We start from the raw sequence: 27831 nt of genomic DNA, 5'->3' as shown, positions 1-27831 counted from the left end.
TGTCCTTGTGTCTGTGTGTGTGTGTGTTTTCACCTCATGTGCGACATTAGTTTTCATACACGATAAAGTGGAAACTCTGGAGTATGTCCGTACAATTGGTGGAGACTGGAGAGTTTTACTGGAGTTTGCTTTTCACAAATGCACAATAACAGCAGGAGTTGCTCCGCTTAAATCTTGGGAGTGTTTGGGTGAGGCAGGATGGAGCTGCAGAGATTACATGTTTTTGTCTACAACTCATCAACACTGGCGTCTGTCCTTGTCACCAAAAGCTCTCTTAACATCTTCGTTGTCTTTTCTTTTTTTTTGCATCAGTTGCATAATAGAAACATCATCAGGGATCTCACTCGCTCATTGTGAATCCTCTGGAGGATCTGCTGATTTCTCACATGCTGCAGAAAGTCCCAATGCTTCCACTCAGGCATTGGTGTTCTCAAAAAAGCCGTTTTCAGACGTGTCCTGCGGATGAACCCAGTTGAATTGGGCCTGGATTTTCTCAGCTGTTTTCCTTCCACACATGCAAAACGCAGCAGCACAACAGCAACAAATTCTTCCTGTTGTTCTTCCTCTCTGAGGTGGAACCACAGGCAGAGGCAGGAGGCAGCATATTCATTACGCTGCTGAGATGACGTGTTTCGCTCTGCTGGGTCTTATCACGACAAATTATCTTGACATCTTTTTAAACCATATGATTTTTTTGTATTTTTGCATCTGTCACGTGTTGGAATCACAATCGGTTTATTGGCAAGCAGGTTTACGCATTACAAGGAATTTGCTATGTTGTGCTTGTGCAATTATAAATATAAAAATAATGTATTTTTAAAAACAGACATATAAAAAGGCACAACTACATACTGGAAGATCCACGATGATTAATGTGTCACCACCAATGTAACATTTATATATTTTCACTTTCAGGTTTTCTGGAAAGCAAAATAATGTCGCAGAAAATGGAATACAAAGGTTGAGTACATGACATTGTTCTTTCATTTCTTAAACTCTATTTAAAGACTTCCACTGAGATGATATTTTGGTCGCGCTACCGTTTTAAGCAACGGTTGTAACTGTCTGCAGCTATATTTGTAGCAGCTATAACATCAGATCGCAGTAAATCTGTTATAAATGAGGCGTATGAATGTTGCTGACAGTTCAGATATTTTGGTGCATGTTCGACGATGCACTCTGAACAAGGAGCTTATTGTTTTGGTGGTGGAATCATGTACTCTGTTTTTTTCATGAAAAATTGGGACCTAGAGCAAAGATGATTGTGAAGAGTTTATTACTTGTTCAAGGATTTTATATTTTTAACACTCACCTTTAGTAAGTCAAATGGGGATTGGGCAAAAAGTACAGAACGTGGTGAGAAAGTAGATGTCAAAGAGCACCTTAACTTTTATATTTGAGATCTCGGATTAAAGTCCCTCTGAAGAACGTCAGCAGATTATCTGGAGTTGAGTGAAAGCAGCTTCAGTCTGTGGCTGCAGAGGAGACGTGTCAGGACCTCTGAGGGGCCGCGGACCAGAGCTTTTCACCCTCAGGTCCCAGAAGCGGAAACACGCGCAACGTGACTTGTGATGATCTTTGTAAACAACAGTGAATGTTTGGCCTGAGGCAGCGTGCAGGAGGAATGTTGTCTCGACAGTCTTTGATTTGAGTGAGTAAAGAGGAATCGAGCTTTTATTTAACGGTACTTACTCTGTGGCGACAACGATGTGGATGTTTCTGAACAATCGGATTTAGCACCAGTGTTTTCATCTGCTCTAATCGTGTCGCTTCAAACTCTGAAACCGTTCCTTTAGCGATGCGTTGGTTAAATGTTTAAACGTGAACAATAATAATGTTCAAAACAACATGCAGCGATTCTTCTACCGACGTACACACAAGAGGATCCAGCGCAATTAGCTGTTAGCTAGCTAGCTAGCTGGTTAGCACTGCTACTTGCAGGTCGACTTTAACTCGCATGATAAATTATCACCGGATTATTTGACCTTTCATTCAACACCGTCGGTGATAATTGATAAGTTACGTGTTGTCGATGGACTAAACGTCGACATCTAGCTGGAATGGCTGGACACTGATTTGCTAACTTTCCTCTACCAGCAGTAATGCAAACACAGAAGTGGGTGTTAGCAAAGTGTTTGAAACATCTGGTTTAAATTACAATTGACACGTTGGAGCATTGGATATCGTGTTCTCTGTACAAAGCATTAAGGTATCCTGTTTACATAAATCCATGGCAGCATTATAGTAATGTAAGGTTGAAAGTTAAGTTCATTCGTGTGCTTATGTTAATTTACTAAACATGTGTACAGTTATTTACATACTTACACATTTAGATATTTACATTAGCATCATGACATCAGGAGGAAAGATGTGTTCAATCTGCCTCTGTTGTTCTTTCACATTTACCTTAGGCTGAGGCCTTTCTGGCTTCTTATTGGTTAGTTCAGTCACATGAGAGGGGAAAGCAGGAAGTGTTTGTTGTGATGTGATATAGGAGTAAGTGAAAATGCTAATGTTATCTATTGATAGACTCTATAATAATAACTTAACTCACATATTTGAGGGAGAAGGACATATTTAAGGTGACGTAGACAAGGACAAGGACAGAAAGCATCAGACCAGGTCACATGTACATGATGTTATTATTTGCTTTCCGTGAACATGTGTCAATAAACCAGATGCATGAAAGAGATTGTATAAATAACATATTTCTATCCTCTCGTCGGCCAACCCAACCTGCATTCAGACACAGAAAATGCCAGAGCCCAGGTGAATATATTTTCTAGTCACAGAATACAGTTAAAGTTTCTGCTATGTGTGTGTTGTCCTCACAGAGCTCCAGGATGTTGTGTGAAGTCCTGCTGTCATCGCTATGGTTCTTGTTCGTTATCTTCTGGGTGGAGACAATAAGCGTGTGGCTGTTTCTGTCCATGTTCTACCAGGACCGGGGTTTTTACCACTGGGGAGATGGGTATGATTTGTGTTTCAGTGGTTATGGAAAACACTTGCTCTGTAATAATTGATATTTATAGCAATTCTCACACTTGTTTTTATCTTTAGAGTTTCTTAGGCTATTTCTAGTGTTTCTACAGCTTTATTCCATTTTATTAGGTGATTAAAGTGTACACATTTCCCTTCATTTGATATCAACTTTTTCAGTCTCTTAAACAATTGAAATGTTTTGTTCACATTGCAAACAATGTGGTCTGTAATTAAGATGCCTGACTGTTTCACACGAATGCAACTGTAGCTGGATAAGAAAGCCTAGGGTTGGAGATAACCAACCCAGCTGACAATCAGCTTTGTGACACAAGTTAGACCAGATTACCAGTGTTAGACGCCTGTGATCTGTGTTTGTTTCCCCCTCCAATAACTTACCTCTGACAGAGGTGAATAAGAAAAATTGAAAGGCAACACATCATCTCTACTTCCTTGATAGGGCCCAAAATTAGACTTTAAGGGTCCTTAAGTCCTGTCATGATCCAATCGAGGGGAAAAACACTTAGGACCTAATGAGCAATGTCCATTATGGAATCATTGTTGAGCAGTTCATGGGTTAGTGAGCATAATTCTTTAATGGAACCCCTTCTTTTAATGTTGCAGGGTTTTTGCAGATGATCCTGGACAGTTGATATACATGTTAAGCAGGTATGAACATTTCCTCTGACCTAAATAACTGGGTTTATAATAATATTTTATTTTGAAATCTGAGCTGTGTGGGCCTGCAGGTCTAATCTCTTTTCTCTCTCCAAATAGTAGACACCCGGATGCAGATAGAGACTGAGTCAGAAAAAGATCAAGATGTCAACTGGAAGACACATAATGGGCTGTGCAGTTACTGTGTGTGACAGAGGAACATATCACACTGCTGTGCACAGCCCTTGCTAACATAAGTCATTGTCAGCCCACTTTAAAAGATAGGTGGTGGAGAGGTGCAGCATGACCCAAGGCACAACTACGTACAGGAAGATCCACGATGATTAGTGTGTCACCTCCACCGATTGTAACATTTTCACTTTCAGGTTTTCTGGAAAGCAAAATAATGTAAAAAAAAATGCAATACAGAGGTTCAGTTCATGACATTGTTCTTTCATTTCTTAAACTCCATTTGAAGACTTGCACTAAGATGATATTTTGATCACACTACCGTTCTATGCAACCACAGTTGTCAGTGTCTACAGCTATATTTGTGTTTTAAACATTAGATTGCAGTAAGTCCGTTACAAACAAGGCGTATGAATGTTGCTGACAGTTATCAGATATTTTGGTGCATGTTCGATGATGCACTCTGAACAAGGAGCTTATTGTTTTGGTGGTGGAATCATGTACTTGGCTTTTTCATAAGTCAAGACCTTGAGCAAAGATGATTGTGAAGAGTATGTTTCCTGTTCCAAGGATTTTATAGTTTTAATTTCAAGAACGCTCACCTATAGTATATCAAATGGCATCAGGAGGATCATAATTTGAACTTGAAACATCATTATTAAAAGTTGCAATATGTCTAATTTAAATTTTTCCAGAGATATCTGGTCTTTTATTAATGGATTTTGCTCATGTCAAGTGTCTGTCTTCTACTCTGAGCTCCGGTGATAACTAAGCCATCTTCATGGCAAGTGCAAAAGCTCCATATGCTGATGAAAATAAGGAGGTAGGACTGAGAGCCGTGGAAGTGAATCTGATGCTAGAAATGTTATGTCCGAGAGGTGCTGAATAGATCTGTGAATATGTGGAAAATAATTGTGGTGATGAGGGTGTAACCCCATAATAGAAATCTGTGGCATGCCACAGGGATCTCCCACACCGCCAGAGACAAAGGAGTTACTTTTCAGCATCTTTATTATCCATCACACACGTGAGCTAACATCAATCACACAAAACTTGGCTTTTCAGCTCTGTCTTTGTCCGTCTCAGTCCTTGTGTGTCTCTTGAGTGTCCTGTGAGGCAGCTCAGCCGCTGCCTTTTAAACCTTAAGATCAATCAGCTAACAGCTCTGACCTGCGCTGATTGATCCTCTGGTATAGGTGAAGATGCTCTCCCAGCGTCCTCACCTCCACAGAATCATTTCATGGAAATCATTTGTCAATGTCATATCAATTAAATGAAATAAAAGTATTTTTTTAATACTTAAAAATATGTATCGTTTTGCAACCTGTAAGATTATCTGTCTTTTTTTTCTATTCCATCTTGTTCTCTTTTAATTAAAGCGTATGCTTTGCACAGCTGATAGTTTTGGTCTCTTATTGTAACTGAGACAAAAGTATTTTTAAAGGCATGTTTTTGGTGAATACACAACACGGTTAGGAATTAAAAATGGACTCCAGATTTCTGATCAGATGTCAGTATTCACAGCAGAAATTATGATGATAATTAATTTGTATGCTGAGTCATGCAGTGACTCAGCAGCAGCCTTAACTACAATAAAAGACTCCAATCCAAGGCCAGACCACAGTAATTGATCAAGCAGTGTGAGGTAGTTTTTATTTATACAAACAGGCATAGAGGGGAATGAAGATTTGTATTCATTAGTCAAGAAGGCTGCCCACGGGGAAAGAATAGAATAGAATACATGGCTCTGATTGGAAAACACCTGGATGGTAAATGTGAGCGTGGAGACTCAGAAACAGGAAAACATATCCTCATCCAATGCAAGAAACAAGACAAATACTCAGAGACCAGGGAACAACTGGAGGAATAGTTTTTAATCTGTGCAACCTGCTAAACCTGCACGATTGGACCAGAATGAAAAAACCGACTATCTGCATAACATTGGACGATATAAACCCATGTGAATAATCATAAAGAGCACTGACAATAAAGCGTAGAGGGCAGCAACACGCCATTGTAGCGTCTCGTCTGCCAAATCCAAGAAGAAGAAGAACTCACTCAACAATGCTTCACATGCCGGACCAGTAGGTGGCGTTCTCTAAAATCCAGATCCGTGTTCGGAACCGTGGGTCTTCCTGTTCTTCCAGGACTGAATTAAGATGCATTATGATCGAGGGGGAATTTAGCGGCGGAGTTTAAGATTGACTCGGATCGAGTATTTTGTTTGAGATCAGGCGTGTTTGTGTTGATTATCTGTGCAAGCAGAGAAGTTTGTTTTCAGTTTGGAGCACTTTGTTATTTACAAAATGGCTCCAACGATTCAAACACAAGCTCAACGAGAAGACGGACACAGGTCAGTTCAACACGCTTTTACAAGTCGGCTGTCTTCGGTTCACGATTCAATTTATTATCAAACCTAAATCAGCCTGGAGTCTGTGGCGTGTGTTTGTTTGTGCGCAATGTTACCCAACAATGCTAGTTAGCGAGATAAACAAGCATGCGCAATGTCAACTTAACCCAAGCTAACCCGTTAGCTACCAGTCACGTTAGTTACCTTCAGAGTACAATTTACTGCCATTGTACTGTTTTACATTGGATTCAAATAAAATGGCTGACTTTATGTTAGTGATAGGTATAGTTAGTTTAAGCTAGCCACGGTTAGCCGGTCTGAGTGCTAACTGACGGAACAAACATCTGGGATTTAACGTGAACAGAAGACTCTGACATGTTTTGATCCAGCAGTAGGTTGTGATGCTGGTTGCAGATCTCACATGTGGCTGTTTTCTCTCTCAGCAGACCGTCGTCACACAGAACTGTCCCAGAGAGGTGAGTGGATTCGACACTGTTTTTGTATTTGCCATCATGTACAGTGACGTGAAATATGTGAAGCGTGGGCAAACGACTGGCTAACCACAACTCTCCTTCTGTGCCCACGACAGGTCAGGAGTCGTCTGTCGCGTGAAGTACTGCAACAGCTTGCCCGACATCCCTTTTGATCCGAAATTCATTACATACCCGTTTGATCAGCACAGGTAACTACAGTCAATCATCACTCCACATTCACCCAAGGAAAACAATTGGGGGAATGAATTTAACATTTAGGCCGTGTCCAGACCTGGTGTTAATATCTGTCCTGTGAGATTTGATCACCAGTGGTCAGCTTTAAGTTTGTAAGTTTGTCCTGAATGTGTCTCCTGTGAGCTTTAGTGATCTCACTTCCCCTGCTCTATATGCAAATAAACGTAAATTATTCCCATCTATAATGGTCAAATGATACTGTTTTATGCTGTCTGAGTATACAGATGTGTTTGAGGGGAGATAGTCAGGAGGGGCTGAGTAGTAGGTAGTAGTAGTAGTAGTGAGTAGTACTGGGTCAGAGACATTAGCTGAGCAGGTGCTCCTTTTCACACAGCGAAAATAATTGGGCCACATGTGACCAGATCACCGAATGTGGTCTGACGGATCAGATCTCAAGACACATTCAGGATGCATTGGGTGCGTTCACACCTGTTGTCCACCTGTGGTAGGATAAAGGACAGATGTAAATACTAGGTCTGAATGAGGTCTTAAACACATCCCTTCATTTGTTTGTTTGCTATGGCAGGTTCGTACAGTATAAAGCCACTTCTCTAGAGAAGCAACACAAGCATGAGCTCCTGACTGAGCCAGACCTCGGGGTCACCATTGATCTCATCAACCCAGACACATACCGCATCGACCCCAACAGTAAGTCTTCAGTTGTGATCACAAATCCAAAATCTTTTTTATATTTCTTACCGGAAGACTTAAAAATCAAATGTGTGTGTGTGTATAGAAGACTTAAAAATCAAATGTGTGTGTGTGTATAGACTGAATTAATCTTTTACATTGATAGTATTGTTGGATCCCGCGGATGAAAAACTCTTGGAAGAGGACATCCAGGCTCCATCCAGTTCGAAGAGGTAAGTCTACTTAATTGGCACCATGGCAATATTGTAAATTTATGTGGAGACTTTTGGTTTACTGTTTTTCTATTCTCAAAGGTCACAGCAGCATGCCAAAGTGGTCCCATGGATGAGAAAGACAGAGTATATTTCTACAGAGTTCAACAGATATGGCGTTTCCAATGAGAAAGTGGAAGTCAAGTAAGTAATTTATTGCTTTTTAACTCAGACCCACTTAACAATAGAAAGATGTACATTATGATTCGGTGTATTTAATCTTGATATGTGTTGTGTTTAGGATCGGTGTGTCTGTCAAACAACAGTTTACAGAAGAAGAGATCTACAAGGACAGAGACAGCCAGATTTCTGCCATTGAGAAGACGTTTGAGGATGCACAGAAATCTGTAAGTGAGGATATTCTGAGGCTGGCTAAATCCTTTTTAAATCCTGTATACCTCCAGCAAAATTAAGAGTGTGGAAAGAAGTTTCAAACTGGGTGTTGAAAGACTCGGAGAGTTTGCAACTCCACTGATAGGGATTGTGCAACAATATCTGCAAATTGCAAATATTGGGATGAATAAGACATCTTCCTCAAAAGCTTTTGCTGTGGAGCTGCTCTGTACAGTAGAAAAACTGTTTGGAATGGTCAGCTGATTACCCAAAGTGGTCAACATGTATGGGTAGGTAATTAAAAAGCTATGGTTTGTCAACATGTTGTTGCTGTTTCTCCCCAGATTGCGCAGCACTACAGTAAACCCAGAGTCACTCCTGTGGAGATTCTACCTGTGTTCCCTGACTTCAAGGTGAGCTAGCTTCTTAAAAGACAGTTTATTGACTGTTAGTCTGTGTGGATGCTTTCAAATTGAATGCCATATGCACTGTGGCAGGGGGCTGTGTTGTGAGGGGGAAATGTATGAAACTGACACTGGGCACTCTTATGTGCTTCATTAATATTGTTTATGCTTTCTCTCTCCTCAGATGTGGATCAATCCATGTGCTCAGGTCATCTTCGACTCTGATCCGGCACCTAAAGACATGTCAGCACCAGCAGGAGTGGAAATGATGTCTCAGGCCATGATCAGGTGCCTACAAAATATCCTTTGTGTGGACCTGTGATTCGACAAAAAAAAGATTTCTGAAATAATAATGTGCATTTCTTGTCTCTTGAATACAGAGGTATGATGGATGAGGAAGGAAACCAATTTGTGGCTTACTTCCTGCCCAATGAAGACACACTTCGCAAGCGCAAGAGAGACTGTGATGAGGGCGTGGATTACTCGCCTGAGGATCTGTAAGTAATGATGATGCATCAGGCAAATCCTGGATCTTTTTTTTATGCATTTAAAAATAACCTTGTGAATTGTCTTTAACCTGTCTAAAAAAAATGTATGTGATTTTCTGTGTTTCAGATATGATTACAAGATTGCCAGGGAGTACAACTGGAACGTCAAGAACAAAGCCAGCAAGGGTTATGAGGAGAATTACTTCTTTATCTTCAGAGATGGAGATGGTGTTTACTACAATGAGCTTGAGACGAGGTAAATCATTGATTGGAGAAGAGTTTTTTCTTGCACCTCAACAAGATAAAACGGAAATATGCTTTCTGTAGTGATACATGCAGCTGGTGTGTTTAGATCAAACAAGTACACGTAGAAGTGTCTGTTGCTTTGCTCTAGAAAGTTTGATTTCAAATCGTAACACACAAAACAAACTCGCTACTATCAATGATGTATGGAGCTTTCGAAGGCCGTCTGACAGCCTGTCTTCTCTCCTGCAGGGTGCGTCTGAGCAAGAGAAGAGCTAAGGCTGGAGCACAGTCGACCACAAACGCTGTGCTGGTTTGTAAGCACAGAGACATGAACGAGAAAGAGCTTGAGGCTCAGGTGAGTGTGCTTGTCATTTTCCTCTTCATTTTATCGACAATACACTTTCAAGTTGTTTTTAAGGCTTGGAACACGTAATTATGCATCTGAAGTTGAATTATTTACAACACACTGGACATTCGTTTGTGTGTTGTGGTTCTTAAAGATATAACAGTAAAGTATAGGATAATTGCACAGGTTGTATCATAGGTTAAAGGTGTGAAGTTTATTAATACAGCAGTGGGACTGATATGGGAGGTTGTGTGTAAATGCCATATTAATATTTAGATAATGAAGTTGTATGTATATTAATTCACATTTAACAATGCTTTTCAGTAAGACATAAAAATGATTTATTTGATATATAGCTTTAATGGTAATGGCCTTGCATTTTTTTTTTATTGATCCTTGATGATCCCCTTGTTATGATTCTCAGGAAGCACGTAAAGCTCAGCTGGAGAACCATGAGCCAGAAGATGAAGAAGAGGACATGGACAAAGACATGCAGGACTCCGGTCAGTTTTTTTATGTTCTCTCTGTAGTTCTCAGGACTTTTTTACTGTGTTGTCTACCACTATACTGTGGTAATGTCAATGTTTCTGCTAATTCACTCACCATCTTTGCTGTGTGGTGTTTGCATTGTTTTGTCTAGGTGATGACAAAGAGAAAGGCAGCGGCAGTGAAGCAGATAACTCTGGTAGTGAATCTGAGAGGGAGGAGGAAGTGCCGAAACAGAGGGATGTAGATGACAATGAGGACAGAGAGAAGAGAAAGAGGAAAGCTAGCGGCAGTGGAAGTGAAAGCGGCGAGGACAGGACTAGAGAGATGCGAGACGAGGAAGAGATCTTCGGCAGTGACGATGACAGCGAGGAAAACGACGACGACGACAACGAGCCAAAGAACTCTGCCAGGAGCAGCGGGGAAGAGGGCAGCGGAAGTGAGGATGAAGGAGGTAACAGGGGCGGTAGCAGGAGTCGCAGTGCGTCTCCAGCACACAGCGACCGCAGCAGTGACCATTCAGAGACCCGCGCTCAGAGTGGAAGTGGAAGTGAGAGAGGCTCAGACTCCAGTGATGCCAGTGACAGTGAATAAGGTCAATTCTGTGTGTTCTGTATATTCAGCAAAAAACACTTGTGATCACAAGACCCCTATGAAATTTGTGAGCGAGATGCACATTGGCTTTGGACCGGAGACATCTCTGTTCACTCCAGTTTTTAGATTTATCTCAAGCACCATTAGGTATCTGTGTACCATTCCTTTGTTGGTCTCTGTCTAATTGTGTGAAAATGTCTTTATTCTTCCATGTCATAATGCGTTACAGCTTTGAAACCGATAATAAATTGCAGGTGACATTTTGTAAGAAAAGTTGGTTGTTTTTCTTTTACACTGCATACAAATGACAAATCTATAAAAGGATTTTTTTATTCCATGAAGTAAATCACTGTTTGTGCTTCATTTTCGAAAGATATAAATTGTTATTTGTTTATTTGATGTTCAGTTCGGACTTCGGTTGGAACAGCCAATCCCAGCTGACATTGGACGGGAGGCTGGGAAATGTATTTTTAGCGAAAACGTCTCATTTGGTCCCTCAGCCATTCTTCAGTGAAATCATCAGGGTTTCTCGTTTCAAATATGTTAGAGTATAGCAGAGAATATCCCAATCAGACACAACATCAAAAGTATGAATGACTTGCAAAATAGGTGTGGATATAAACACATTTTTTGTCATTAAATTTAATGATAAAAGTATAGGTCACCTTTTGTATAATTACCTTTTTGATTCCTAAAGATTTTACCACCTACATCTTTCTGCCTTTGCAAACCATATGTTACTTTGCCACAGATTCTGTTAATAAGAAATTAAATATTTCAAAAGATTCAGTCATTTGTCCAGTCAACAAATACAACTGATGCCAAATACATGTCATCAGTAATTCTTCAAATAGTTATATGGAGAGAGATACATTTTTACTTCTATTACTTCTTAAAGACTATTACTCTGGGGTGAAGAGTATGGCACACAAAGGGACATCCCATCACCATTGGCATTGACGTAGCAGTAGATGATGTGAACTGTTAAATTGAGTGGCAACCCAGTCAACATGCATTTTTATACACTCTACTATGAACACAATATTTGCAAATGATGTATCATATATATATACAAAGTACAATGAGAAATCATTGAGGATATGTGGGTTGTTGCTCAGGGAGTTCAGCTCTCAATTGTTCCATTGAGATGCTCTAAAAGACCAAGTTGAAACTAAAGTGACTTTACACTTTTATCCACTTTTACTTGCCTAATATTTCTTGTAGAAAATAATTAGTTGTTTCCTCATTTTTACTTTGACTAAGAAATCACAATGATTATTTAAGCTTTTTTTGTTTAACTAACACAATACGTCGCTTTCTTAATGCTACATTAAATAAACTTGACTTATTTTCTCTACCGTTTTCGACCACCTCAACATTGTTATTGGCTATCATGTCTTTGCATCATTGACAAAGCATTTGTAAACTTTGTTTTTAAAAGTATTATATGAATAAACTTTTTACTTACTTATTATTAAAAAAATATTGAAAAAGATTGTGGTGTTTTGGGCTTAAAGACAAGCCAAGAAATGTGTTATTTATATATTACTTATTTCTGACATACTACTGATTATTCAGAAATATGTTTTAGAATTAAAGAAAAACATTTATTTTCCTCTTTCTTTGTTTTAAAGAACAACTTTGTTTATATTTATATTTGGGTTATGTAGGTGTATATATATATATATATATATATATATATATATATAATTTTTGTATTATTTATGTTGAATTCATCATTACATATATATTTATAGATGTATAGGAAGCTGGGTTAAGTATAAGATCATTATTAATTAATGGTTTATGGAGAAGGGGGATATTGTACAAATAAGTTTGTACTTGTTCTCTCTCCTTTTCCAATATATAGATTAAATCATTAAGCGTTTGTTTTTTTTTGCTCAGATTGTAAATAATACTTGTTTTCAGTTTTTTTTTTCACTTGTTTGTTTAATTTCTCTTTTTTTATTTACATGTTCAAAATAGAAAAGAATGAAACGTTTATTGAAATGAAAATACCCATAGTGTCTGTTCTACTAGAGAAAGACACGTGTTTATCTGTCACCGCCTAAATTAAGCTTTTTATTTTCCGGACTGTGGGCGGGACACAACATGACGTACCCTCCAGACGTATGACGTCGTGCCCACGTCTTACGTCAACTTAAAATCGAAGTAGATTTCTCCAGGCGTTCACTCTTTATGTTCTGTATTGCAATAAACATTTTTCTACGTGTGTTCTTCAGCATGGTGTGTTTAGAGCCGCGGGGGCCCGCCGCTGTGAACGAATCCCCGTGAGGAGCAGCGCGTCTGGGATCAATCTACGCTTCTTTCCGCTGAGCTAACGTTATTGCATCTATTAGCAAAAACTCGCTAGCAGAGGAGCTAGCGCTAGCACTTAGCCATCCCTGCCCTATCGTCGAGCGAGCTGAGCGTTAGCACTTTAGCCTAGCTCGCTAACCAGTGACAACTGACAAAGGTAAACAACAAACCCTTTCGCCTGCTTTCATTGTAACTCGCCATTCCTACAACTTTGTGTGGTTAACGAGCTGCAACATGGTGTCGATTTAAACCGCGGTTGGACGTCCCTGTTTGTGCCGCTAAGCTTGAAGTCCGAGGCGGAGAAAAGGGGCAGCAACAGCTTCCACGAAAAACAATACAAATCCCGAATCCCTCATCATTGACTAGGCCGATCGTGCTAAATGTGGCTAACGGCTAACTAATGCTATGCTGCCGGGTGTATTGTTAGCCTGTGTGAAGTTAATAAACCCCACAGGGATCACAACAACAGGGATCTCGTAGCCAGACACTCGTGTTTGCTGTTAATCAGAAGCTTAGCTCGTAATGTTACAGGTGTCACCATTTGCAGTGCTGGTGGTTGTAGTTTTGACATATTACGTTGCCTGATAAACTTCATAACAATGACCTGTTGTAAATGTAGGGCTCCAATGACTGCCCTTGGTTTTTGGTGTGCAGCCTATTTTAATGCTATGAGATAAGCATTGCTAGTGTCGGTGGCCTGGACTCTAATCTTTTTATAACACACCTTTTATGATCACATATTATGATTGAAGCAGCCGGAGCAACACTGGTAAGAGTCTTTGGGAAGTTATACATTTAATCAGTCACCTCTTACCTCACATATCCTTACATTACCTTGGACGTTGTATTGTAAACGTAGATGTACAACAATGGGCAGATTATAAAAACCTAGTTTGATGTTATGTTCCAATTTTTATATGACTGGTTATAGCAGTCTGTTCATTTCATTTTGGCTGTGTGCTGTAATATCCTGTTAATTTATTTTCCACTTACCTTCATACAGATAACTGTAAGTCCAGCTTTTCACTTACTGAAGCCAATGATCTGTCTAAATCCTCAAACAAAATCGCAAGACCTTTGCGGCTTTAAGGCAGAAAAGTGTGTTTACATCAACAAAACTGTTGTAGGTCAGGAAGAGCAAATTCCAATACTTAATCACTGGTATGGATCAGCTTAATCTGTCGAAGCATTCATCACTTACATTAGAAAAGCTGAATTAGTTTGAAATTGTGGCTGATTAAGATTTTAAAGTTTGCTTATTTTTTGTCGTTTGTAAGTTTTCTCTTTTCTGTTGATTTAATAGGGTATGGATGATGTGATCCTGAACATAGAAGAGTGAAAGAAGACTTTTCCAGTTTGGGTCATTAAAAGTGACAATTGACACGCTTTCAGTTTCCCTTCATAAGACAACGTCCCAGTAATTCACACGGTCTGTGAATTCACCTGTCTACAGTTCTTTCTGCACCTGAACCATGTGAGGGCCCCTCGGTCCAATCTGAGGGGATCCCAGGACTGTTGCAAGCACGACCCCGCTGTGCGGGGCGAGACTGATCCTGTCTGTGTTTGAGAGAGCAGTCTTTGCAGTAGCCCCCTCCCCACCCACACATTCCTGTTCTCCTTACTGAGGAGACACGCCATGATGTTCCGAGACCAAGTAGGTATCCTCACAGATTGGTTTAAAGGCTGGAATGAGTGTGAACAGACGGTGGCACTGTTGTCCCTCTTGAAGAGGGTGTCCCGCACCCAGGCTCGCTTCTTACACATCTGCCTTGAACACTGGCTGGCAGACTGCACAGAGATCCACATCCTTGAAGCTGAGGCCAACAATGCAGGTAGCTAATAGTTTGATGAGTGTTTTTTTATCATGTGCTGTTGGTTGGTGTGAATTTTCTCAAATAGATGGCTTTTCTTCAGAAGGCTAATCAGTAATAAAAGATTAATTGATGATTTTCCCTTTGTTATTAGCGATTGTCAGCCAGTGGCATCAGGAACCGAAAGAGAAAGTGGTTTCCTTGCTGCTGTCTCATCTGCCTCTGCTGCAGCCACGCAACAGTGAGGCCAAATGTGAGTACATGAAGCTGCTGCAGAAGGTGTTGAGTCACACCATTGAGAGTAGCCTGTTTGTGGAAGAAAGCAGACAGCTGCTTTCCTATGCTCTTATCCACCCTGCGACCACACTGGATGACCGTACCTCTCTGGCCATGTGGCTAAACCACCTGGAGGAACACCTATCAAGTGGCTATGCACCTCGGCCTCCATCCAGTCCCTACCACCCACGCCAGGGCTCAGATGAGTGGCCCAGCTCTGCTGAGGCTCTGGACCCTGGCCTTGCTTGGCACGACAAATCCTCATCATCAAGCACATCTCCTGCAGGCCAGAACGGACACATGCCATTCCCAGGCGGGATGTCCTCTCCCATCAACAGCAATAACACAGGTAATGCTTCTCATTCATCTTTTGCTTTTACAAACAAAGAGATTGATAAACTTGGTATTAGTGTATATATGGGACCAGTGAGGACAAATTTTACTACCCATATTATGCATAACGGGGGGCATTTATTAAATGTCCCAGAATGTTGTCTAGGTACCAACAATAGAACTTTTAGAACTTTTTTCATTATCCTCATAACTGGATTGTTTCCCTTGCCAGGTCTGGGTGGGCAGATGCAGCCCAGCCCTCTGAAGAAGTCCATGTCCGTAATTCCTTCCAGTCCCCAGGCTTGTGGCTCTGAGTGGGTTAGCCAGGATGACATAGGAGGGCGACAGAACTTTATTCCGACAGATCATGCACCTCTCTCACCCCAAAGCAGCGTCGCGTCCTCAGGCAGTGAACAGACTGAAGAACAGGGCTCCGCTCGCAACACTTTCCAGGAGGACGGCAGTGGCATGAAAGGTCAAAGTTCATTACCTACCTGAGCCAAGGACACTCATATCATTTGGCTCTGCTAAAAGCCGTGCAGAGCTAACAGCTGTGGTGATATAATCCAAAATTTAACATTACTTTGTGTGTGTTTGCTGTAGATGTTCCGGCGTGGCTGAAAAGTCTCCGCCTTCATAAATATGCATCGCTTTTCTCCCAGATGACCTATGAGGAGATGATGATTCTCACAGAGCAGCACCTTGAGTCACAGGTTTGTAAACCACCCTTTTACATACACAAGGGCAGAGCTTTGGTTATTCCACCCCCCTTATCAGCTGTGAACATTACTGTCCTCAAACCTGATGATACATCAACTCTCAATGAGGCATGAAATTAAGCAAAGCACCCTACAGTTATATCAAGCCAGTCACACATATAAATGGTGTGATTTTGCCTCTGCCCCTTGGCTTTAATGGAACAGATGGTGATTAGCTTCGTTATTTAGTAACTGTATAAATTGCCCAGTGTTTTCACACAAGAATAAACTTGCCTGCTTCTCGTGCCATCTTGTTATTTTCTGTCTCCTATTAGAATGTCACTAAAGGAGCACGGCATAAGATTGCCTTGAGTATCCAGAAACTGCGAGAGAGGCAGAGTGTGCTCAAGTCCTTAGAAAAGGTAATTCAAATGGCATGTTGTACTTGTGATTCTAGAGAAGTAGACAACAGTATATTGTTTGTGTTGATAAAAATATATGTACTCATTGATGATCATGTGACTTTTCCATTGGGAAATCCCCATTCTTCTGTTGGCACCGAAGCAGTCAGAGTGGAGCTGGTAAAGATGCAGTGACTTCCTCTAGGATAGTTCTGTGGAGCAATGTTGCCTCTTAAAGCTTTAATCCAGATTTACAGCTTGGATGTGTTACTCTCTACTTACAACATCATCCTTGAACTTAAAGCTTACACAGCTTGTGAGACTGATGTTTCATCTCTTGTCAGGATATTTTGGAGGGGGGAAACCTCCGCAATGCCCTTCAGGAGCTGCAGCAGATCGTCACCACACCCATCAAGGCCTACATCCCACCCAGTGCAGCACAGCCTACTTTAGAAACCGCCTCCTCCCCTTCAGAAGCCTCAAAAACAGGAGCAGATAAAGAGCCAGTCTCAGAGGGCTTCCAGACCCACAACCCACCCCCTTGCGATGGAGACTCCTCAGCCACACCCATCTCAGACGGCGACATTGCTGGACAGTTCACCCGTGTCATGGGCAAAGGTAAGAATGTGATGTTGTTCTTTTTCTTTTTCACATTCCTAATTCAAAATAAGACTCTGTGAACATGAATATCTAAATCCTGTTTTTTTCAGTGTGCACCCAGCTGCTGGTGTCCAGGCCAGATGAGGAGAATATCAGCTGTTACCTTCAGCTCATCGAGAAGTGTCTAACACATGAGGTGAGAAACTGCGCATGAAGTTTATTTTTCATTTGCTGAACATGTTAAAGTGTTTTGTACATAGCGTGTTAAATATCTCACTGTACCAAAAGTATATACCTGAAATAATCACATGGGCAAATGTAAATAAATTGTTAGTGACAGAGAATAATCTATTGTTTTATGGGTTTTTTTCTTGAAATGAAGAATGAAACTTACATTTTCCTTAAAGAAAACATGCAAATTTCAGAAGCATCTCCTGTAACTTTCAATATTTGATGCCTTTTTTCTTCTGCTGTCTCTATATTCTGTCAGGCTTTTACAGAAACTCACAAGAAGAGGCTGGTCTCTTGGAAGCAGCAGGTCCTCAAATTGCTCCGCCTCTTCCCTCGGAAAGCTATGCTGGACATGCCTGTGTACCGACAGAAAGGGTGAGACTTTCTCTTATCTTTGATCTCCATCTTTAACAGTTAGGTCACACCAGCTGGATTTGATACTCTCTTTACACTCAACTCTTTGCCTTTCATTTTCAAATAACAACCTTTGCAGTTTTCTTCACTCACAGACTTCTGGTGGATATTGTCTTTGTTTTTTACTCCAGCTGGACGTATGGGTCCAACTCCCTCCCCACAGCCGGCTCTGTGAGTGGAGGTGTAGGGCGACGAGGGCAAAGGCAGTTCCAAATGACCCCTCGTGGACTCCCAGCCAGTCGCATAAGTCTTCTGAGTCCTGGTGGGATTGGCGGAGCATCTCCACGCCACACGCTCACTAATCCTGTGCTGGCAGGCCAGGGTAGACAAGTTAGTATTACTGCCATTGGATGGGCATTTTTAATACAAGGTTTGGACATAAAACTTGCCTTATGTTGTGGACAAAATAGATTTATCAGTCAAGTCAGGTTCATTATTTTTGAAAGTTGATTGAAAACACATAAGCTGATTGCAGTTACTCAACCTGACTCCATATTTGTAGTTTCTCTTTTTCCTATACCTGGGGTCAGGCCCGCCGACAGGGGGGGACAAACGGGTACGTTGTCCCGGGCCCTGGACTGGCCCTGGAATGGGGGGGGCCCATAACTGGACCCCCATGAAGTTGGGATTAATTATTGTATGTATACTTCAAAATGTGTTGATTTAGAGAAGAAAAGTGCTTTATTTGCATTCAATTAATGACTCCTAGATTGTTTGCCTTCATTGCCCTTGAAAAAACGGCCAATAACCCCCTATCAAATGCCAAAATGGTTTGGTCTTTGGAGAAGAAAAAAGACGACATCATTCCATTAGTGGTCAGTGCGCGCTGCGCAAGTCGATTCAACATGCACAAGTCATGAGCCCAAAAAAAAAAAGAAAGGCGAAAAAGAGAGGAAGAAGCCGAAAGCCTGAGGGGATCTCTGTATAGATATTTCAGAAAAGACTCAGGTGATGCTGCAGGTACCAGTAAAGGCAGCTGTGCAGCACAGCCAGGTAAGACACGGCCAACTTTTTCCAGCCCCGTCGTCAAGTAACACAGGCGGTGTGTCAAACATATTAGCGCAGCACCACATGAGAAAGTCACACGGAGATCAATATCAGACAGACAGGGGGCATTGAATAATTTGATAACCACAACGGCTTTATTACACTGTGTTTCATACGCCTATATATAATTGAATCTTAGAATATGCACATTACCCCGCAAATGTTTCAGGCAGGCACGCGCTGCGCACTCCAATCAGGCTGAATTGATTTGAGAATAATTCCCAGTCACCTGAATTACAGCCAGTGTAACGCGGCTCATGGTTTAAAATAAGCCAGTGGCATGGCAACATGTGGAATTGCCATTTAGATGAGTTGGATGTAACGAATGGGTTATAAACGTGACGTTTTGGGGTAGCCTGTAACTTCGTTTCTGATTGCCGTTAACTTGAAACTCGCCAGATGAATGGGCTCCGCCTTGTTCCCCAAACATTCTCTGGAAGTTCAGCGGACATACACGCGGGTCTGGTGATAAATAAAAGTACCCTTGACATGATTCCCCTTGGTCAAGTGAAAAATGGTCGATGAAATGTGCAGTTAATGAGCTCTAAGTGAATACAATAGCGTGAGTTTTATTGTGGTATGATTCTGAAAGCCATAACTTCACTCAGTCCATATCCATAGCCTATCCAATTAAAGTTGTAAATAATCCTTTTGGTTTATCCGTAATAAATGGGCTTGTCATCCCGACGTCATGTGTTTGGGAGCTGCACAAGCGAATTCTGTGGTTGTGTTTCGGCGTTTGACAATTTTGGGAACAAAAAAAAAAACCTTAGATTTTTAAACTTTTGTAGTCTTTGGGATAGAGTTAGCCAAGTTGATCAGTCTATTCTTTTCTGTGTTAAATCATCAAATTAAGGGGTTTTCAATTTGTTATTTTTTAAATGGTTCATTTTGACACCTGTTAATTTAGATATAGCCCTTTTTATCGAAATATGTTCACCTTTATAGGAGAGGCTAGAGAGGATGAGAGAGAAGAAGAACAGGCTACCAAACAGTATGAGAGAGAGGAAGAACAGGCTACCAGTGAGATAGAGGAAGAACAGGCTACCAGTGAGAGAGAAGGGGAGGAGAGTGAAGGGAGAGAGAGAGAAAGACACAGTGATTCAGGAGCATTTATGGGGACCTCTGCATTTTGCTCAGGATCTTCCTGTCCATGCCTGTGACTGTGGCTGGAGGTGAGCGAGCTTTCAGCAAATTGAAGCTTATAAAAAACTACTTGCGCTCAAAGATGTCACAGGAGAGGCTCAACGGGCTGGCAATGCTTTCCATAGAACACAAGCTTGCAAAGAAGCTGGACACCACAAAAGTCTGGCGCATGGCACACAAAGTTAATGTTAAAATGTTCAAATAAATTGTTTGTTGAGTAATGAGTATTTTTTTGAATTTCCGTCATTTAAGGGTAGGGTAGGGACTGAGAAAGTAGAGGTGTGTGTGGGTTTTTTTTGGGGGGGGGGGGGCCCATTGAGAGAATTTTGTCCCGGGCCCAGCCAAACCTGTCAGCGGCCCTGCCTGGGGTATTAACCCACACAATACACCGTGGTAAATATTTACTCTAAAAAGAAAAGAAATTAAAGAACAACAGGCATTGGTTTTTTAATCAGTACACACAAGACAGCAGGGGTTAGGCATTATATGTCGATTTAAATTGATTCATCATCATCTTGGCTTGAATAGTTTTATTTAATGATTTAGCTGAAAGATAAACCATTCACGTCTACCTCCCAGAGTGAGTGGGTTTATGCAACAAGAACTTGTGTTTTCCTCTACAGAACCTGTGGTTTGCCAACCCTGGGGGCAGTAACAGCATGCCAAGTCAGAGTCGCAGCACTGTGCAGCGGACCCACTCACTCCCTGTCCACACTTCCCCACAAACCATGCTCATGTTCCAGCAGCAAGGTACTGTGTGATGGCAGGCCTTTTTTATTCTGCATTAATGTGTGTGAATGCTCTAACCCACAGTCTGTGCCTGACTGTCTTTTCATTTTCATATACTCTGTAAGTCTTACCTTCCACAATCTCCTGTTTACATTTCACCACAGAAGAAATACAGACACTTATCTAGAGGTCCTTTTATTTTCAGGTTAATATTATCACTTAGAGCTAAACTAGAAAAGTTTGATCAATCATTAGATTATTAGATTCACGTCTTTTTGGGAAACAGTCTATCTGTGAAAATGACCAAATAACTTGATATAATGCTGCAGTAAACAATCAGTCACCTCATACAATATACATAATAATAATTGTGGTTGCTTTGTTTCATGTGTCAGGTTCCACACATTTATATGTGTGACAGTTTTTATATAATCATGTTTTCAATGGATTTTAAAGCCACAAATTTAACTGACCAGCCCCACATTGTTATAAATTCCAATCTTTTAAAGGGACAACATTTAGTTCATATTATTTTTAAAAAGATAATATGGCAATATCAGTCTAATTTAAAAGATTATCTCGGTTTTAAAGAATCCATAGTATAAATATTACTGTTAAATATGTTTATTAATTCAAAATGAACCCTTCGGAAGACCATGACCACAAATATCTTCTTTTACAGATGAGGAGTGTCTTATGTATTCTAGGTTCATTGTAACATATTGTATTAAAATGAATCAAACATGTACATGTTGAGAGACCGCATACAACAAAAGAATTGAGTTTTACAGTCTATTCCTGTGGGCACTCAAAAGAAACCAATTTAAAAGTGTCAAGGCATCACTCCTCACATCACTGCACAGACTTGCAGCTGAATATAAAGATCAGTCAAAGGTCAAACTCAACACCCAAATGGTCATCACTGGTCTGTGTCCTGTGCTTTCAGTTTCAAGCTTATTCACACTCTATCCCTTCTCAGACTGCTATTACGTACCATGTCTGAGTCCACTTGAGACAGATTTAGCTTTACGCTTGACAACAGAATATGTCTTGAGTGGTCACATTGTGATTTGTAAGCAAGTGAAATGTCAGCTGTGTCATATTCCAGACAAATATACACTAGACTGTTGCCATAGAACTGAGAGAAAGGATTTCAGAGATGAAAGGGTCTTACCCACTTGTATGTACAGATAATCTACATTTGAACTTGATGTTTTCTTGTCAGTGAAAATGATTGTCCTGTTATTTTCTTAGCTTTGGCTTCAATTGAATCAAATTGTCAAGTCGCTGATGTTAATGTCATGTTTCAGTAGTAGTTATATGGGGGTAGTCTGTTCCAATGTCAGTGTATTTATGATTGTTGGACAAAAACGCAATGAGTAACAATATAATATAGATTAACGGGTGTGCCTGACATTGTTTGGTCAGGATAAATGATAGCATGGAATTGGCGTAGCTGAAAGAAATTTTATTGCTGATACACTTACAGGAATATGCACTTCTTACTTGTTGTGGGCTGTGATTTTTGTGGATATAGAGCTGATAGCATTAAATTCTTGTAACCCAAGTTATCAAGAGATGAAATAGTTTAAAACTAAATCAACTTTCAATCATTTTATATAAATCAAAACAAAGATAAACAGGGCTAAAAGGTTCTTTATAATATCGGCTGTATTGTAAAGGTGTAAAAATGCAGACCTAATAGCGATATGTGATGTAATATCAACCTTAATCTTTCTTTTGACTAAAATGTTTTCACTCTTTTCCCCAGAATGCCAAGTTCCAGGTGCTGACCTGGAGATCAACCCCACGCTGGAGTCATTGTGCCTCAGTATGACAGAGCATGCCTTAGGGGGTAAGTGTGCTAGGCAGCCTGGTACTAAATATGCCACTGGCTAGTAAACCTCACTCAACTATCAACTACACAACAACAACAACACCTTATTATGTGTTATATCTCGGCAATGTGAGGAAGGATTTTATTAATACACTGTCCTTCACGGAAAGTTATATATACCAAATAGTTCACGCACAACTTCCCTTATGCATACTGTTGACTTTTATAATTCATATCATTAGTTTTGCGTATTAATATTAAATAACATCTTATTTATACAAGATTATTCGGCTGCCAGGTTCCTCTTGTGGAGAGAGAACTATTTTTCTTCTTTTCCCAGAGACAGTTAAGGTTATTGATGTTTTATTGTGTCCATGTGTACAGTCAAGTACTCTACCGGTCAAAAATTTTAGAACGTAAATCCAGTGAATCACATTAAATTGTACAAAAGTAAATGGTAAAGGTAGGTCACCAAACACTGAAAGTTATTTTCATTTGATAGAAAATGGGCCTTTTATGGGGATTCATTTATTTAGTTATCCTCACTGTAGCGATGGAAATAAGTGAAACCTTTTAGTTCCTACACCCTCTGATGACATATTGGGGAACCTCTGCAAAAGGCTTTGGGCTTTTTTCTGAACATTTCTTAATTTCCATTATAGAAAGAGTGTGTTCTACTGCTAGATGAGTCAAAAAAATGGATGAAATTGAGTATTAATAATAATAACTTGACTTTATATAGTGCCTTTGAAAAGACCCAAGGATGCTTAACATATGTCACTAGGGGCAAAAACATAAAAGAAAATAAACAGGACAGAAATAAACAGCACTAATGGCAGGGTGGAGCGTTAACTGAGGCCAAAGGCGGTGTTTGAGTTTAACAAGTTTTTAAAATCTTAAAAGAAATGATGGCAAGTGTAAATTTACAGAAGACCTGGAAAACTGAGATGTGCTCAAACTTTAAAACAGCAGCGCATGTTTAAGAGTGAGTTTAGTCTGGTTGGCCTTACTGTCTGAAATCAAATTCAAAATGTAAATACACATTGTCATATATCCACAGATTGTTGTTGAATTTAATCGAGTATTTAGACTTTCAGTTTGTTTCATCATATAGATTGTTAGCAAAGAAATGATATATCACATAGGTTTAAATACACAGCAGTGTTTTCCAGAAGCACCAGCAAACTAATAATTCAAGTCCAGCTGGTTGCTGTATGTCCTCAAGTAGTGACCAGGCCTTTATACAGCTTAACTGCAGAGGGCGACAGGATAAAATGATGAAGGCTTAAATAAGACAGAGGTCTTCATTATGATTGTAATGATTCCCTGTAAAGCTGCATCCTCTGTGTGCGATGCACAGAAAGGGCAAGTATGCCAACCTGCAGAACACTTGTTGTGGCAGCATGTGAGAGTGGCATTTACTGGTGTCATGCAGAATTCTGACTGCCTGCGGAGGACTGTAAAGACTCAGTGGATGATTTGATGGGCCATTGACACAGTCAGTAAAAGAGAGAGAGCAAGTGTGGCAGCACAGCAAAGAGAACCACACACGGCTCTACGATTAAGTTATTATGAAAAGTGTTTAAAAGAAATTCAGATCATCATGAAACTGTGGCGGGTCAAATGAGAGTATGGCGGGCTGCCACAGTGGAGATAATTAATGTGAAACACTGTACAGCCATGACAGATGAGGAAAAATTCCTATTTTGGAGGAAGTGAAGTGTGTTTTTTTCAGGTTGTGGAAGGAGCTGCTACTCATCCAGTGATGTATCTAATAAATATAAGATATGTTAAGTTCAATGGCAGGCACCATAAAAATGTATGAAAGGCAATGAAGGTGAAGATTAATGGACACATAAGAAGGCATCAATAACTTTGTCTGTCTGTGGGACAGGAGGAAAAGAAACTGCACTTCCTCTTGAAGGATAAAATGTGAGCGTTGCTGTATATTTCATGATTGTGAATGTCCTGAAAATAATTTCTTTTGAATCTCCTCCGCAGATGGAACAGACCGGACATCAACAATATGAAGAGAAGGAAAAATACACTTCATCTGAGGCCTGTTCAGTTCCTCATCACCCAGCACAAAGATATACGTATGCTTAAGAAAACCAGGCAAAGCAGTCACTACAAAATGACAAAAAACTGTGTATATGTTCTCTAATATTTTTGTACTTTATTATATACAACTAAGTTTATTAAAAATGGAATACAGATGATTATTATATTGCAGGACAGAGAAAACAAAGGTTAACTGTGCAATCTGCTCCGTGTCACTTGCAGGACTGTGACATGACGTGCAGAGGGTCAGTTTGCCACGGTCTGAGAGAAAAGCGGTCGATTGGTGCTGTCTTAAAGGGTTTCTGCCCTAAGAGTTACTTTTCTTTTCCTCCTGCCGTGGAGCAAGGGTTTCTATCCAGATCACACTGCATAATGTGTAAATCAGACAAAGTCTAGCCAGAAACAAGGCACTTTTATTAAATTATCTGTGATATTAGGCACCAAACTGGAATTGGCCCAAGAATTCACTTAACTGGTGGACAGGTGTTGATATACAGACACCAATACACTTCCTAGCCACCTTAACTGCTCTGTAACCAGTGCTAGTGAGAGCTTGTGTTGGTTGAAACTTAAATTCATTTCTTGGCTCCTTTCCTCCTCTCTAGAGAAGTTGTTTTTTGCTAAGGCAAGAAACTGAGGACCAAAAGGATCGAGACAAAAGCTTGTAATTCAACTGTCGGCATACCTGTTGTTTTGGTCATTTTCCCTGAACACTTAGTCAAAGTAGAAGTGACTGTCCTCCTCCAAACTTCTACAAAGCCAAAGAGAAAGGTTGTGCGATGGTTAATTTGAAAAGGATCTTTGTAGTGAAGTGCAACAGAACGGTATAATTTTGTAAAAAAAAAAAAAGAACAGCAGTTTGAAGACTTAATGCCAGCTGCAATTTGTCTCTGTCATTTTATGCCCTGCAACGTAAATGATGATGAATCTCATTTTGTGCCGAGGAATCCCAGAGCGGTGAATAAGGGCCGGTGTGGTTTGTACTGTGCAGAGAGCTGATCTGATATTGAATTGATAAAGGGAAGGAGGGGAGAGTGTTTTCAATCTGCACTCAAACGGTGAGAAAACTAAATGAAACCCATTTCAAACCTCTGGCCTCTTTATGATTGGCTTTGGAAAATGAAGCTTGATCCTGTAATAAATGCTCCGGAGCACAGCGCCCTCACCCTCACAGTGCCCTCTTCCTCAAACGGCCAACGTGATGATTTGATGAATCATACTTTTCAAGGTGCTTGACGATGTCCATATTTTCTGTTTGTGTCTCTGTGTTTCAGTCTCAGAACCCAAACATTATCATGTGGTATCAGTGTTGAATCAAAAACAGTCTTATACAGCCTCTGTCTTTGAATGTGGCAGAGCGGAGGTGCATGTATGTGTAATATGGTCTTAACTTTTGGATCACTTTTGGTTACATCATAAGGCAGGGATAACCATTCACATTTTTATTTCAGCAGAGCCATAGAAGGTCGGTCTAGTGAAAAAAAGGTTATTTACAGATATCTTTTCCAAATGTATTTTTTACTCTCCCGTGATATTGATAACTTATGCTTATTTTCTATAATCGCATGTTTTGCCACACTAATACAGCACTGTTGTAGATAGAGGACATGGTGGTTGATGGCGCCCAGTGTCACCAACAGCTAGAGAGCAAGAAATCTTGCAACTTATGTTGTATGTTTATATCGCCTAAATGTCACTGTTTACATCTCTCTGGGATAATGCCCGATTCATGTTAAGTGATGTCATGAATACTCCATTGTCTCACTATGTAACGCATTAAAGAACTGAAGCCTTCTCGCACAGGAGCTGGCTGGGTAGAGCCTGAAAACAAAAGCCCTTCTACCCACTAATCCATGGACTCCATCTGAGTCTCTGTTGATTTTTCAAGTGATAACCTTACGGGGCACGTAACACCTGCTTTTCTGGTCATGCAGTGATGAGAGAGAATGACCTTTCCTGACCTTGTGACTGAGCTGTTCGCTGTCATGTCCTCTTAAAACTGTTCATGTGGTGCCTGAAATGCACAGGTCCATTATCCTCAACAAGTTGATAAAATGGTCTTGAGTAGTAGTCTAGTCATGAAGTTCTTCAGAGCAGGCTCTTGGATAGATCTGACTTACTAAAAGCTTCGCACTCATGCCCAAAGAGGACTTCAGCGAGTGCAATGCTGACAACTTTAAGATCTTATTTTTATTTTTAACTATTCACTATACTGTATATCAACTGTGTTGCGTTAAGTCGCTCAGATCATCCTTATCGTGGCCTCTGAAGTTTTGGGCGGTCTACGCATTACTGAAAATAGACAGAGGTACCATGCAGCAGATTTCTGCAAGCGTCTGCACATAATGAAGATGCAGCAGGGGATGACGATGCTTATCTGAGCCACCGACGATGTGATTATGAGTAAACTGAACACTAATAACAGGCCAAGGAATATGTTTACTCCATGTTTACATTCCAGTGGGGCGTGCGATTGGTTAGGGGAGGGGGGGTGCACTTCAAGAGTTCAGCTTGGTGTATTTTCACATACAAAGCAGCCACATGGTGGTACAGCGTCCTGGAGACTTCTACCCACAGATCATGTTGTTAAAGGTTCAGTGTGTAAGATTTAAGTGAAAGGGATCTATTGGCAGAATTGAATATAAAATAATCCAAGCGATTTTTTCACTAGTGTGTTTCAATTAAATTGTACAAATTGTTTTCTTCACCCTAGAATGGGCTCTTTTTAGTTAAATACTTTGTATTTACATCGGGAGCGGGTCCTCTCTACGGAGGCCGCCATGTTTTGTTTTTTACAGTCGTCCAAACTGAACACCTTTTGAGGGTGAGGGGAATTCAGCTGCAACATGCAACCTCACCACTAAATGTCACTAAATTCTACACAGTGAACCTTTAATGTCCCTGCCAGGCTTAAACACAATAATAATAATAATAATTGAACTAAACTGAACTGTGGCTCCATTGCTTATATTTGTCTTGTACAATTTATATTTAATTCTGATGACTCCCCCTGGACATTTTCTAATATTTTATGAAACCTTTTGCATCCCATGCTTAACACTCTACTTTTTTACTGTCTCTCACGTGTGTGAATGGTCTGAAGTGCAGCATCCGTCTGATCGATGACAGTCCAAATAAAGAGGTTCAGTTCTTTTGCAACTTCACTTCTGCTTTGTCGCTGTTTACTTACTTTATTCACACGTTTCTATTCCTCTCATCTCTTCAT

General features: G+C 40.4%; 2 protein-coding genes and 1 long non-coding RNA gene across 4 annotated transcripts; all 3 read left to right on the top strand.

Moving 5' to 3' along the window:
- The first annotated feature begins 1475 nt into the window (after positions 1 to 1475).
- LOC109629953 (uncharacterized) lies at positions 1476 to 5222 on the top strand. Its single transcript, XR_002202748.2, has 4 exons — positions 1476 to 1651; positions 2835 to 2971; positions 3604 to 3648; positions 3757 to 5222. It is a non-coding gene; the product is annotated as an uncharacterized lncRNA (long non-coding RNA).
- A 690-nt stretch (positions 5223 to 5912) lies between these two features.
- paf1 (PAF1 homolog, Paf1/RNA polymerase II complex component) lies at positions 5913 to 10975 on the top strand. Of its 2 annotated transcripts, none has more exons than XM_020088663.2 (14): positions 5913 to 6178; positions 6619 to 6651; positions 6765 to 6857; positions 7430 to 7551; positions 7700 to 7766; positions 7848 to 7949; positions 8047 to 8152; positions 8483 to 8551; positions 8727 to 8830; positions 8923 to 9039; positions 9158 to 9286; positions 9526 to 9631; positions 10047 to 10125; positions 10263 to 10975. In XM_020088663.2, exons 1-14 carry the CDS (start codon positions 6132 to 6134, stop codon positions 10700 to 10702), a joined length of 1614 nt encoding a protein of 537 aa, XP_019944222.1. In that variant the 5' UTR covers positions 5913 to 6131; the 3' UTR covers positions 10703 to 10975. The 2 variants fall into 2 exon arrangements, with proteins under 2 accessions (XP_019944222.1, XP_019944224.1); XM_020088665.2 differs by having other exon boundaries at positions 5926 to 6178; positions 6622 to 6651.
- Positions 10976 to 12836: 1861 nt separating this feature from the next.
- On the top strand, positions 12837 to 27769 carry LOC109630218 (protein Smaug homolog 2). The gene is made up of 13 exons (XM_020088248.2): positions 12837 to 13178; positions 14325 to 14853; positions 14987 to 15457; positions 15674 to 15916; positions 16045 to 16154; positions 16475 to 16561; positions 16885 to 17158; positions 17251 to 17336; positions 17631 to 17746; positions 17917 to 18115; positions 20602 to 20728; positions 22479 to 22562; positions 24546 to 27769. The coding sequence occupies exons 2-13, from the start codon at positions 14658 to 14660 to the stop codon at positions 24572 to 24574; spliced, it is 2022 nt and encodes a 673-aa protein (XP_019943807.2). The 5' UTR covers positions 12837 to 13178; positions 14325 to 14657; the 3' UTR covers positions 24575 to 27769.
- Positions 27770 to 27831: the final 62 nt, after the last annotated feature.

The sequence above is a fragment of the Paralichthys olivaceus genome, chromosome 11 (assembly GCF_024713975.1).
Source record: "Paralichthys olivaceus isolate ysfri-2021 chromosome 11, ASM2471397v2, whole genome shotgun sequence".
Taxonomy (NCBI): domain Eukaryota; kingdom Metazoa; phylum Chordata; class Actinopteri; order Pleuronectiformes; family Paralichthyidae; genus Paralichthys; species Paralichthys olivaceus.
Note: the sequence above shows the minus strand (reverse complement) of the source record. Positions and strands in the feature narration are given on the sequence as shown.

Excerpts from the sequence above, each read along its gene's own strand:
- LOC109630218 (XM_020088248.2), top strand. The coding sequence starts at position 14,658 with ATGATGTTCCGAGACCAAGTAGGTATCCTCACAGATTGGTTTAAAGGC. Across the intron at positions 17,159-17,250 it reads CACCCGTGTCATGGGCAAAG|TGTGCACCCAGCTGCTGGTG; the intron begins GTAAGAATGTGA and ends TGTTTTTTTCAG. Across the intron at positions 18,116-20,601 it reads TGGCAGGCCAGGGTAGACAA|AACCTGTGGTTTGCCAACCC; the intron begins GTTAGTATTACT and ends TTTCCTCTACAG.
- paf1 (XM_020088663.2), top strand. The coding sequence starts at position 6,132 with ATGGCTCCAACGATTCAAACACAAGCTCAACGAGAAGACGGACACAG. Across the intron at positions 7,552-7,699 it reads ATACCGCATCGACCCCAACA|TATTGTTGGATCCCGCGGAT; the intron begins GTAAGTCTTCAG and ends TTACATTGATAG. Across the intron at positions 10,126-10,262 it reads CAAAGACATGCAGGACTCCG|GTGATGACAAAGAGAAAGGC; the intron begins GTCAGTTTTTTT and ends TGTTTTGTCTAG.